The 14,036-nt window shown below is 42.4% G+C and overlaps 1 protein-coding gene across 1 annotated transcript in view; it reads left to right on the forward strand.

The window, feature by feature from the left end:
• The first annotated feature begins 1,778 nt into the window (after window positions 1-1,778).
• Window positions 1,779-14,036, forward strand: part of BAALC (BAALC binder of MAP3K1 and KLF4) — a 47,194-nt gene continuing 34,936 nt past the window's right edge. Inside the window, exon 1 of the mRNA XM_050941437.1 lies at window positions 1,779-2,059. Coding sequence (XP_050797394.1) covers window positions 1,882-2,059 — 178 coding nt within the window. The 5' untranslated portion in view covers window positions 1,779-1,881. The remainder of the gene's footprint in view (window positions 2,060-14,036) is intronic.

The following is a 14,036-nucleotide window of genomic DNA, read 5'->3' on the forward strand; positions in this document are numbered from 1 at the left end:
CAAACTGAATGGAAGCTTCAGTCTTTGAAGGAACATATGGAACAGCATTCTCTATGATGACTGAAGACACCTATGGAATGAGTCAGGGCCACATAGGAAGCCATTTATGTTTGAAGATGACTAGGGAATGAGGCAGGGCTTAAAAAAGATTTTACCCAAGTGTGTGCCTTCTTCAGGACCCAGCACTCTACTGCTGTCTAGAAAGTATTTCCACTTGAGCACAATGTACTTAGATTTGAAACATGATTAAAATCCACAGTATTGCACAATTTTTCATACAAAATCTTAAACATTTCCCTGAGGAGCCTTGCTCTAGAACCTCCTGGTTAGAGGCATATGGGGTGTCACCAGACTCCACTGTTCTGGATAGCTAATCTGGCCCACTGGGTAAGGCAAAGAGTCAGAAGGGGGGGTTCCCTTTAATTGTACCCACTAGGAACAGAAATGTCTGCAATGACACCATGTGTCAGATCTCATGAGTTAAGCAGGATTGTAGTGAGTCAGTACTTGGATGAGAGCTTGCTATGTGGTTGGCTGCTACTGGAACTGTTATGTGTGATTCAGCAATACGGATGGCACTCTTCATTCTGAGTCACTTCTGAAGCAGAAGGCACTATCGGATGAGATGTAAAACTGATCCCTTTTGTTTATTAGAGATCTCATACCACAGTTTGAGGGCTGCTGACATAGGTGGTTTAGTGTGTCTAATTCCAACTGTTAATTATATTCTGGTGACCTAAATTTCCCCACGGTTCTTATTGGATGTATTCCCTTGCCTATAATTGTGTAGTTTTGCTGTGTGCTGCCTCTGCATTTCAGTATGCAGGATGAAGTGATCCCTGTGAATAATTTGTATTCCCTTTTATAAAGGACTTTAGGAGGAAAGATGATCTTTAAATATGAGTATCCGATACCTGGCTTGCAGCCCTGTACTGATGAATGATTATACAAGAGATAAATTATCTGGGGAAAAGCCTTTCTCTCCTGCAGCTCCTCACACAAGGGGGCCTCTGAGAGCTGTGGTAATATAAACATCAAATAATAATGAGTCAGAACCATATTAATTTCAGCGGTTCCCTCCTCGGTCACTATTCACTGTGGCAGATATGATTGCTGGCCTCTGTCAGCGAAAGTCTTAATGACCCTTCCTCATGAATGTAGTGACTTGTTCTCTGTTGCTCTGAGAGAAAGGGGTTGAAGTGCTCATTCCAGGGCACGAAGGAGCTGTGGAGTGGTGGCTGGTATTAAAGGGCTGATTACTGTGGACTGAATTACAAACGTTGCCTCTTTAACAGCAGCAACAGAGTTAATGCAGCAATCGGGAGCCGGTCGCTGTTGCCCTCGATGCTAGGAAAAGGAAAGGTGGTTTATGAAATGGGGCGCCCGGGCGCCCAAGGTTTGTTTTGGCCAGTCCCGAATACTAACACTGCATCACCCGTTAATGTAGGAAACCAGCATCTCTGGGCTGCTGCTTTCTCCCATCCCCGCCTCTTCATGGGCTGGAGGCTGAGGAGTTGCGGAGATCAGACAACTCGCTGAGGAACCTCTTCCAGAGGCGTCCCCGGCCGCAGGCACTGCCGCGTGTGCCGGGGCTGCGCGGAGCCAGTCTCCCGCCAGGAAATCCCGGGGAGAGAGGAGGCGCAGACGGCGGGGAGGGAGCAGCGGGGCTGGCGGGCGGGGGAGGCGGGAGACCGTAAGGCCGAGCAGCAGGAGGGGGAGGAGAGGAAGGGAGGGGTGGCTGCCTGGCAGACAGCACAGCGGGGAGGACGGGAGCGGCGCCCCGCGGGGTCTCGGCCCCCTGGCTGGCTGGCGGAGGCGGGACTCGGTGCTGGCCGCGCCCGGGGCGCTGGGCTGCAGCCGAGCAGTCCCGGTGCCGGCAGGATGGGCTGCGGGGGGAGCCGAGCCGATGCCATCGAGCCGCGCTACTACGAGAGCTGGACCCGCGAGACCGAGTCCACCTGGCTGACGAACACCGACACAGAGCCCCCGCCGCCGGCCTGCGGCCACGAGAGCGCCCGCGCCGAGGCCGGACTGCGGGACCAGGGCGCGCCGCACCCGGGTGAGTGCTGGGCTGGGCTTGGGGGGAGGGTCCCCGGGGCCGCAGTCAAAGCCCCTCATCTCCTGCCCCGCCCCCCTCCCTCCGGCTCGGTCCCCGGGGCGAGCTGGGGTACCCCGCCGGCTCTGAGCTGGGGCGGGTTGGCTGGCCAGCCATCGTCCCCCCTTCCCTCCGGAGCCTGGGAGCGGGCACAGCTCCTAGCATCTGCCCCGGGGGAGCCCCGTGTTCGTGAGCCGCAGACCCTGGGGCGGCAGGACAAGCGGCTTTAAACCAGCGGCTCCGGCTGATCTGCTGCGAACCTGGCCGGCGAACAGCATCTGTACATCGCGATAAGACAAAAGCGAGGGGTCGGGGAGATCGCTTGTTAAGGCTTCCTCCTAGCGATCTGTGAAGTATGGGCCATTTCTGTCTCGCACGAGTATACCACGGTGCTGCCCCAATTAAGCTAGCCCCAGTTATTGGAAATTCCCGCTGAAGCCTAACATCTGGCACATAGAAAATGTCCTCAGTTATGTGAAACACAAGATATTTGAATCCACCCTCCCCAGGATGGACGGACAAACGGCCTGTCTGAATCTCTTTATTGTTCTGTTAAGAGTTTAATCAAATGCGTGGACTCGGGTTTGCAACTAGCACCAAAGCGGTATTATATATAGTCTATTTCTCTTTTTCCCCTTGGGAAAAGATGCTTTTTTACGCCTATTAGGAAATGCAGGCATCTAAGTCTGCACTTTAAAAACTTCGGAATTGTACAGCAGCACTGCACCTGTATCAAAAAAAACCCTTCACTGCCTCATAACCTATATAGTTTCTTGTAGTTTCCAGTGGACATGGAAAAGGAGGAACTTTCACATTCCTGCGCTTTTATTAGAAAAAGATTGTTCTCTACCTACCACACTTTGATAATGATGCTTAATTTTTTGAGAGAGAACATATAAATGGCATTAGTTTTGTGATAATCCCACTGGAAGAGAATGTGGCTGTATGGTCTCTTGGTGCAGAATAAATAACCATGCAAAACAAGGCATTGAGGAGTATATTTTAAAAGTGGCACAAATCAGCCAATCCTCCCTTCCTTAAAACCCTCTGAAAACAAAATTCAATGGACCATGACGTTGCAGAAAATGAAATTGACCTAACAGTGTGAAATAAGGCAATTGACCTGCAATTTTGACTTTTTATTTTTAACATTTGTCACATTGTTAACCAGCAGTGGATCTAAGAATTTACAATGGTGAAAGACAGGATGAGAGAGAAAGGGGAGGTGAGATTCAATATGCAAGTGTTAGATAAATTAGATTCTCAGGGCATTTCAATCTGCCTATGGGATCATAGAGACAAGAGAGAGAAAACACTTAAGTTACTCTTCTGTTTTTCTGGCAGTCTGGGATTGTTCTTACAACACATTTTTCTGTATTGTTGGAGCTGTGTTGGCCCCAGGATATTAGAGAGACAAGATAGGTGAGGTAATACCTCTTATTGGACCAACTTCTGTTGATGGGAGAGACAGGCTTTGGAGCTACATGGAGCTCTTCTTCAGGTCAGCTATTACTTCACCCATCTTGTCTCTCTAATATATGTATTTTTGTGTTTTGTCCTCTCAAGTTTTAAATGCTTCAGCTGATGGAACTACCACCACCTCCTTCAATATGATAAGTTCTTGGGGTGATGTGCCAATATGAGACAGGGTTGCTCCTACTACATTTTAGGTATTATCACAGAACAATAATAATAATAATAAGAGTTAACTTAATTCTATTGGGAGGCTATTTCTTAGCTATATCTCACTGTCAAGAATTTTTCCTAGTATTCAAACCTGGATTTTCCCTTTCTTGGTTATCCTGTCATTCCTAGTAATACTCCCATGTACCACAATAAATAATCTACCTCCTTCTTTGGCATTAATATCTGTCAAAAATATTTTCAGAATGCTAGAATATCCTTCTTTCTGACAGTATATTTAACTCTATTTATGTACTTGCACTATAGATAAATGTGTGTGTAGACAAAGCTATGATATTTCATAACGTTTTGGCATAACTTTTTATTAAATGAAATCGCAATTCATTACTGTGTCTTCTTTTAAATCTTCTGCCTCCCTCCATATTTCACCTTCCCTTTCTTCCTGTTTTAGTTTATTTTCTTTAGGTTATTTATCAGTCTTTTTACATCTTTTTAACATGAATGTTTAAATAAACTAATAAATTTGAACATCTCTGTATTTCTCACAAGAGTAAATACAGGACAATATTAATTGTTATAAACCAGTAAATGAAATAGTGAAAACTGTAAACGAACAGATCCTCTGTGCTCTGACTAGGATCATAACAGTGGTAAAATATACTCAGTAGCAATTCATGGAAGTCCAAAGCTGAGCCTTTGATAGCACCAAACAGCCTTTCATATTGAAGAGGGAGAGAGAGATAAAAATACAGGTAACATTATTAAGCATTGCAGGTGATGAAATTACTCATAGACTCATAGGTCAGAAGGGACCAATCTGATCATCTAGTCTGACCTCCTGCACAAGGCAGGCCACAGAACCACACCCATCCAATTTTATAACAACCCCTCTGCCAGGACCGAGTTATTGAAATCCTCAAAAATGGTTTGAAGACCTCAAGCTGCAGAGAAACCACCAGCAAGCGACCCGTGCCCCACGCTGCAGGGGAAGGCGAAAAACCTCCAGGGCACCTGCCAATCCGCCCTGGAGGAAAATTCCTTCCCGACCCCAAATATGGCGATCAGCTAAACCCTGAGCATGTGGGCAAGAGTCACCAGCCAGCACCCAAGAAGGAATTCTCTGCAGCAACTCAGTACCCATCCCATCCAACATCTCCCCGCAGACCATTGAGCAGACCTGTCTGGTGGTAATTCAAGATCAATTGCTCAAATTAACGATCCTATCATAACATCCCCTCCATATACTTATCAAGCTTTGTCTTAAAGCCAGGAAAGTCTTTTGCCCCTACTACTTCCCTCGGAAGGCTGTTCCAAAACTTCACTCCCCTAATGGTCAGAAACCTTCGTCTAATTTCAAGTCTAAACTTCCTAATATCCAGTTTATACCCATTCGTCCTCGTGCCTACATTAGTACTAAACTTAAATAATTCCTCTCCCTCCCTAACGTTAACCCCCTTGATATATTTGTATAGAGCGAGCATATCCCCCCTCAGCCTTCTTTTGGCCAGGCTAAACAAGCCAAGCTCTTTGAGTCTCCTTTCATAAGGCAGTTTTTCCATTCCTCGGATCATCCTTGTAGCCCGTCTCTGAACTTGTTCCAGTTTGAATTCATCCTTCTTGAACATGGGACACCAGAACTGCACACAGTATTCCAGATGGGGTCTCACCAACGCCTTATATAACGGTACTAACACATCCTTATCCTTGCAGGAAATACCTCGCCTGATGCATCCCAAAATCGCATTTGCTTTTTTAACAGCCGTATCACATTGGCGACTCATAGTCATCCTGCTATCAACCAGTACCCCAAGGTCCTTCTCCTCCTCCGTCGCTTCCAACTGATGCGCCCCCAACGTATATCCAAAATTCTTATTATTAATTCCTAAATGCATGACCTTGCACTTTTCACTATTGTATTTCATCCTATTTCTATTACTCCAGTTTACAAGGTGGTTCAGATCTTCCTGAATAGTATCCCTGTCCTTCTCCGTGTTAGCAATACCCCCCAGCTTCGTGTCATCCGCAAACTTTATTAGCACATTCCCGCTCTTTGTGCCAAGGTCAGTAATAAAAAGGTTAAATAAGATCGGTCCCAAAACCGATCCTTGAGGGACTCCACTAGTGACCTCCTTCCAGCCTGACAGTTCACCTTTCAGCACGACCCTCTGGAGTCTCCCCTTTAACCAGTTCCTTATCCACCTTACAACTTTCATATTTATTCCCATCTTTTCCAATTTAACTAACAGCTCCCCGTGCGGAACCGTGTCGAACGCCTTACTGAAATCTAGGTAAATTATATCTACCGCATTTCCTTTATCTAAGTAATCCGTCACCTTCTCAAAGAAGGAGATCAGATTGGTTTGACACGATCTACCTTTAGTAAATCCGTGTTGCATTTCGTCCCAATTACCATTGACCTCTATGTCCTTAACTACTTTCTCCCTTAAAATTTTTTCCAAGACCTTACATACTACAGATGTCAAGCTAACAGGCCTGTAATTACCTGGATCACTCTTATTCCCTTTCTTAAAAATAGGAACTACATTAGCAATCCTCCAGTCATATGGCACAACCCCCGAGTTTATCGATTGCTTAAAAATTCTCTCTAATGGGCTCGCAATTTCACGCGCCAGTTCCTTTAATATCCTCAGATGAAGATTGTCCTGGCCCTCCGACTTTGTCCCATCGAGCTGTTCAAGTACGGCCTCTACCTCAGTTGCGGTAATATCCACTTCCATATCCACATTGAAAGAAACCTTTTAAAAGACAAACTTGTCTAAACTTAGGTTGAGTGGTTTCCAGTAGTGAGAAATGAGATTTTCTAGCAGAACACTGATAAGAGCCTCCATTTCATTGTAAACTAAGAACTTGTCATAGAATCTTTGTTTCCCAAGCCTCCGCCAATGCTCGGGCTATAGTTGGGAATAATAATAGTACTATTTTTCCATAGAAACACATAGGGCTTCATCATGCAACTCCTTACATTTGGTTCTTCTCCCTTTAGTTGCCTGATTGACTTCAGTGGAACTGCACGAGTAAGGGTTTACAGGGTCAGACTCGGTCACCAATAGGCTAATCCCTCACAAGAAAACCACAGGATAAATAATTTTCAAATAAACACCAAAACTGTAATGTCTCAGTTCATATTTATGAATAAGTTGCTGCAAAAACTGTGATAAACATCTAGTGTACATGTAAACAGTCTATTAACTGCAAAACACAAACCCCCATCAAAAACCATTAAGAGGTCCATTAACTAAATTACAGCTGAAACCAAACTCAGTATTATTGCTCAGAGGTAGCTTCTTTTAAGTCATTCTATTCCCACTCCTAAACCAGCAGCCATGTTAAACTCAGTTTTTGCTTATTCCAGAAAATGACTTTGACTAGGGTATGGCTACATTTGGAATTTCAAAGTAAGTCTGAGTGTAGTCAGAGCGGCAGCGCTGGGAGAGAGCTCTCCCAGCGCTGCATGTAAACCACATCCCTTACGGGTGTAGCGTGCAGCGCTGGGAGCCGCACTCCCAGTGCTGCTGCCCTGATTACACTGACGCTTTACAGCGCTGTATCTTGCAGCGCTCAGGGGGGTGTTTTTTCACACCCCAGTTGCAGCGCTGTAAAGTGTGAGTGTAGCCAAGAAGAGCATATCTATTGTGGCAGAGCTGAAAAGCTGCATATTGATTGACTTAGAACTCTTATTCTGTACCTCAATCAAACACTAGTTCATTGATACAAGTAAGACTTATTTGTAATTACTTGAGTAATTTTGTTGTTTGACTTGAAAAAACAAATAAACCTTTCGGTATTAGTTTTTGTATACTTTACAGTTGTAACATATCAAAGAACATTATCCACAGTATATTTTATGCAAATCAGCCTGACATACAGTGGTTCTCAAACTTCTTTTTCATGGGTCACTTGAAAATTGCTGAGGGTCTCAGTGGACCACATAATGATCTTTCCAAATGTTGTTTGTACTGTTAGCTAACTATTGTAAAGTGTTTGGATAAAAGCACTATATAAAAAACCCCTTAATTAATGTTTTTTTTGTTCTACCAATTAAAACACACAACTCATATTAATACCAGTAGTCTTACCTTTCTAATGCGATGGATGTACCCTCTCTCCTCCTCCGTGGCAGCCTCCAAGCTGGGGCTGGGAAGAAGTGGGGGGGTCTCTCCCTCTCTCCCTCACTGCAGCAGCTCCTAAGCTGGGGCTGGGAAGGAGCGGGGGGTCTCTTCCCCACCACAGCAGCCCCAGAGCTGGGGCTGGGAAGGAGGGCCATCTTTCCCTGGCAGCTGCAGTCCTGGAGCTGGGGAAAGTCACCATTTACTCTGGCCGCTGCAGCCCTGCACATCCCAAATTCCCTCCAGCCCCTCTTCTCACCCCACTGCTCCATCCCACCTACCTCCTATTCCCCCCAAGACCACCACCTCACCTTACATGTGCATCTTCTCCAGGGTCCAGGCACCTGATTAGTGAAGCCATGCCTGCGCAGCTCCACTAATCAAGTGGGTGGCCCTTCATTCTCTCGTGTGTGGCTGCACACACGCGCACCTTAGAGGGAACTATCTGCAGACCACCTGAATGGAGCTCATGGACCACTGGTGGTCCACAGACCACAGTTTGAGGACCTCTGCTGTAGAGGAAAACATTTTCATGACATTAGCAAAAATAGACTTATTAGCAGAAAAATGTATATATCGTGGGCCGAATCCTTCTTCTGAAATCATTGGCCAAAATGTCCATTCATTTAAACAGGATCAGGATTGGGCCCTTCATGAACATGTTAGGGAAATTGCACCAGAATAATAGGAGGGAAAACTCAACAGTGACACCAAAAATTAATAAATTAAGATCAGCTAACCAACAGTATCAGACTGATATTTGGCATAATTGTCTCTATTTAGATGCATTTGTGTGTATTTATGAAAAAAATTGTTCTATTACATTTACTTATGTAAAATACTAACTGGAGAATGATATAGTTGTTCTACAAATGTGTGATCACTCACAGCACCAGGAAAGGCTGATAGATATCACCTTGGCAATTAGGCTGAGGATTCCTGCTTAAGATTCAGCATACTTGAAATAAAAAGGGGTTCAAAGCACTGGCCAGATTTTTTATGGAAGTTTCTGAAAGTTGCCCTTCCCTTGTGTGTTGCTTTACAGTAGGAGAAACTGAAAGGAGCTGTAGAAAACCAGGGCTGTTTGAACACTAGTTGCCATAACAACAGAGCAGTATTGGTTATAACCACAGCTGCAATTGTCTGCTGTTCCATTCACCAGGTAAACATGAAATTAGAAGTTTAACGTAAGTGAGGAAACAACAATCAGGTTGCAAATGAAATTCTCATCTTGTGAAAAAGAAAGATGCTTTATTAAATCATTATATCTTTTAATATACTTTACAATAAACAGTTTCTGCTAGAGAGCTCATTAATGCAGTGTCCAGGTTCGGTAATGCCTAATAAAGGCATATCAATACCCCGCTCTATGTTCTTATACCTTTCTTTTCCTCCCCCCCATCTCTTATGTTCATTTAAACTCTGGAATATATAAGGAATATGTCATAATAATTACTCTGATGTTTAATCGCTTAATACGAAGGGGTGATTTTATTACAGTCAAGTGTTGTAGTGACCAGTAGATAATTAGGACATCTTTACTGAGTGTAGATGTGTTCCAGAACTTTAGTATAAACATTACTGTTCTATTAAATTACTAGATAATGTGGTCCATTTTTTATTGTCAATGGATTTTATTCTACACGCTCTTTCAACTTCCATTACCCATAACTTCTGCTGGGGATATATTGTATTGAACAGGCCCAGTTCTCAGCAATGAAGAAGAGAGTAAAAGGGAGGAGGAAGAAAGGAAGAAGAAATGCTAGGAAAATAGTGTCTAGTTTTCAGAAAGTGGCCACTTTATGTGTACGCACAGTTGAGTAGACACACTTTTCAAGCATTAATATCTATGCATGCAGGTAATATGCAAAACCTACGTAAATTTTATTTGTACAGTGGGTTAGTACAGATGTTTGTACATGCATAAAAGGATGAGTTGGAATAGTTTGTGGGTTGAGACCCCTTTGCAAATCAGTTCCTTAAAATCATGATTTGATGGGGATGTTCTCCAGATAGGCTTTGAATGGCACCAGAGCTTGCAGAATATTCAGCACCCACGGAAGAACATATAAATAAACCTCTGTGCTGCCAGTACTGTAAGTACAAACACAGTATTAAATGTAAAAGCAAGCCAAAAGCAATCTGAAAGAGTGTAAGACCCTGCTGCTTCAGAGGAATTAATCCGAATATGTCATTCACATATGTACCTCTTAGTTCAGTGATAGCAAATTCAATTTTTCACAGACTGTCCACCAAAGATTGATGGGAAGTACTGCAGGGACCAAAAAGAAATAACACTGATGCACAGCATAACCACCTTTCTCCCTTGATTTTCCTGCCAAAAACAAACCACATCTTTAATTCAGCCCATGAATCAGGGAATTATAAATAACCTTAAATGGCAGTATATGAAAAGAATAGGTAACTGGATATAGTGTGCAATAAATGATGGGAGCAAACCCACTGAAATTTGCACTACATTGAATATTTGCATTCTTCATTCAAATATATAGATATAGATAGATATAGATAGCATTCAACTTGGAATCCAGTTAAGGTTTCCATTTTGTAGCCTAACTTATATTTACATTTATATTTAAATTAGACGTTGTCCTAGCAGATAAAGAGGAACTGATCACAGAAGTAAAAGTTAATGGTAGCTTAGATACAAATGATCATGACTTGATTACATTTATAATGTGCAAACAGAATAAAGTTCAGACCAGTAATGTAATGTAGCCCTCTCTCCCTCCCCATACCCACCCCCCTACACAGTGCTTTAATAGGACCAATTTCACAAAGCTGAAAACAATTATGGTCCAAATCGTAATTTTGGAAGAATTTAAGTAGAAAAAATATGAAAGATAATTTGGGAATCACTTAAAAACATCCTACTAGATGCCCGAAGAGCCACAATTAAGGAAGAAGGCCATGCTAGTTTAAAAAAATCAACGACCTAGTTTAGAGGGAAATGAAGGTAGCTATATAATAAATGGAAGAAAGGGAAAGTTGATAGTAAGGAATATAAATCAGAAGTTAGGCATTGTAGAAAATGATAAGGGAAACAATGGGACAAAAGGAGAAATTTATGGCTAGCAGAGGTAAGGACAATTTTTTAAAGTTTTTAAAATATATGAGGAACAAACAGAATTCTGACAATGGTATTGGTCCATTAGCAGAATTATAATGGTAGAATTATCAATAATAATGCAGAAAAGGCAGAAATAGTCAATAAATATTTATATTCTCTATTTGGGGAAAAACAGATGATGTAGTCTCATCATATGATGATAACACTCTTACCATTCCACCAGTATCTCTAGAGAATGTTAAGCAGAAGCTACTAAAGTTAGATATTTTAAAATCAGCAGGTCTAGATAACTTGCATCTCAAGAGTTTTGAAAGAGCTGGCTGAGGAGCTAACTTGATTGATAAGGTTAATTTTCAATAAGTCATGGAGCACTGGGGAAGTAAATGGGATAACCCAGGTAATTATAGGTAATTATCTAATATCAATCCTGGGCATAATAGAGTGATAATAGAATGGGAATATATTAATAAGGAATTAAAGGAGATTAATGTAATTAAAACAAATCAACATGGATTTATGGTAATCAATCCTGTCAAACTAACATAATGTCTTTTTTTGATGAGACTACAAGATTGGTTGATAAGGGTAATAGTGTTGCTGTAATGTACTTAGACTTCTGTAACATGTTTGACTTGGTTCCGCGTGACATTCTGATTAAAAAATTAGAAAGATATAAAAGTAACATGACACACATTAAATGGATTAAAAACTGATAGATCTCAAACTGTAACTGTGAATGGGGAATAGTCATTGAGAAGGTGTGTTTCCATTGGGGTTCTGGAGGGATCAGTTCTTGGCCCTATGCTATGTAACATTTTTATCAATGACCCAGAAGAAAACATAAAATGATCACTGATAAAGTTTGCAGATGACACAAAAATTTGGGAGGAGGTCATTTATTCAGAATAATCAGGATAACTTGGAAGCTGAGCACAAGCAAACAATATGTATTTTCATACAACTAAATGAAAATCTATACATCTCGGAACAATATTGTAGGCCATACTTATAGGATGGGGGACTCTATCCTGGGAAGAAGTGACTGAAGAAGATTTGGGGGCCGTGATGGATAATCATCTGAACATGAGCTCCCACTATGATGCTCTGACCAAAAGAGTTAATGCAATTCTGGAACACATAATCAGGGGAATCTTGAGTAGGATTAAAGAAGTTATTTTATCTCTATATTTGGCACTGGTGCAACCAGAGCTGGAATACTGTGTCCAGTTCTGGTGCCTGCAATTCAAGAATGATGTTGATAAATTGGAGACGGTTCGTTGAATAGCCACGAGAATGATTAAAGGATAGACTACGAAAATAAGAATGGCTATACGGGGTCAGACTAATTCTCCATCTAGCAAAGTATCCTGTCTGGTGACAGTTGCCAATGCCAGATGCTTCAGAGGCAATGAACAGAACAGGGCAATTTTGAGTGATCCATACTCTGTCATCCAGTCCCAGCTTTTGGCAGTTGGAGGTTAAGGACTCAAAGAGCTCAGTCTGTTTAACTTAACAAAAAGACAGTTAAGGGGTGACTTGATTCCAGTCTATAACTATCTACATGGGAAACCAATATTTAATAATGGGCTGTTCAGTCTAGCATAGAAAGGTATAACACAATCCAATGGCTGGAAATAAGCATGACTTTTTAACAGTGAGGGTAATCAACCTTTGGAAAAACCTGCGAGGGTCGTGGGGATTCTCGTTCACTGACAGTTTTTCAATCAAGATAGAAAAATATCCAAAGAGATATGTTCCAGGAATTATTTTGGAAAAGTTCTATGGTGTGTGCTGTACAAGAGGTCAGACTAGACAATCACAATGGTTTCTTCTGGTCTTGCAGTATATTAAGCATGTGGCTAGTTCATAGATTCATTGTTTTGCTGGATCAGGGCCATAAATGGAAAACATCCATCCCATTCTACAGATATTGTGTAGCAATCTTTCACACCACTCTCAGTTTTATCCCTCCAGCAATCAGACTGACACCAGCACCTCTGTGAAATTAAGATGGCATTATGTTAATGACCTATATTAGAAGCTGGAAATTTGTAGATCAGGAGAAGTAACAGAAATGTTTGGGTTGAGGAGTAGGGACAGTATTTAAGCAATATTTACTTGGTAAAGCCGATTTTTCTGAAAAGCTTTTCTACTGGTTCAATTTATTCTTAGCTTCCAAGGCCAGAAGCAACCACTATGATCATCTAATCTGACCTCCGGTATAACACAGGACATAGAGCTTCCCCAAAATAATTCCTAGAGCAGTTCTTTCAGAAAAAACATCCAGGCTTGATTTAAGAGTAGTCAGTGATAGAGAATCCGCCACGACCCTTGTAAATTGTTCCAGTGGTTAATTACCCTCACTGTTAAAAAGTTACACCTGTACCTTGTTTCCTGTTTGAATTTGTCTAGCTTCAACTTCCAGCCTTTAACCTTCTCTTTGTTAAATTGATTGAACTCTTTGAGTCTGTCATTGTAAGGCATGTTTCTAATCCATTAATCATTCTTGTGGCTCTTCTCTGAACCCTCTCCAATTTACAAGTATGCAGTATTCCAGATCTGGTTGCACCAGTGTCAAGTTTAGAGGTAAAATAACTTCTCTAATCCTACTCAAGATTCCACTGTTGTCATAACATATTTCCCAGATTTGGACCTTGGCGTCCAAAATATGGATGTTAGCATGAAAACCTCCAAGCTTAGTTACCAGCTTGGACCTGGTAAAGCTGCCACCACCCAAAAAATTAGAGTGTTTTGGGGCACTCTGGTCCCCCCAACAACTTTCCCTGGGGACCCCAAGACCCAAATTCCTTGAGTCGTACAACAAAGGGGAATAAACCATTTCCCCCCCTTCTCCCTTCCAGGTGTTCCCTTCCTGGGATCCTGGAGAGATACACAGAAGCAAGCTCCGTGAATCTAAACAGAGGGATTCCACCCTCCCAGTCTCCAGTCCTGGAAAACACAAGCACCGGGATATCTAATCTCTCTTCCACTCCCCCTTCACCCAGAGGGAATGCAAAGTCAGGCTAGTAAATCTAACACACAAAGATTTCCCCCTGACTTCTTCCTCCCACCAATTCCC

Source organism: Gopherus flavomarginatus, chromosome 2, assembly GCF_025201925.1.
Source record: "Gopherus flavomarginatus isolate rGopFla2 chromosome 2, rGopFla2.mat.asm, whole genome shotgun sequence".
Lineage (NCBI taxonomy): Eukaryota > Metazoa > Chordata > Testudines > Testudinidae > Gopherus > Gopherus flavomarginatus.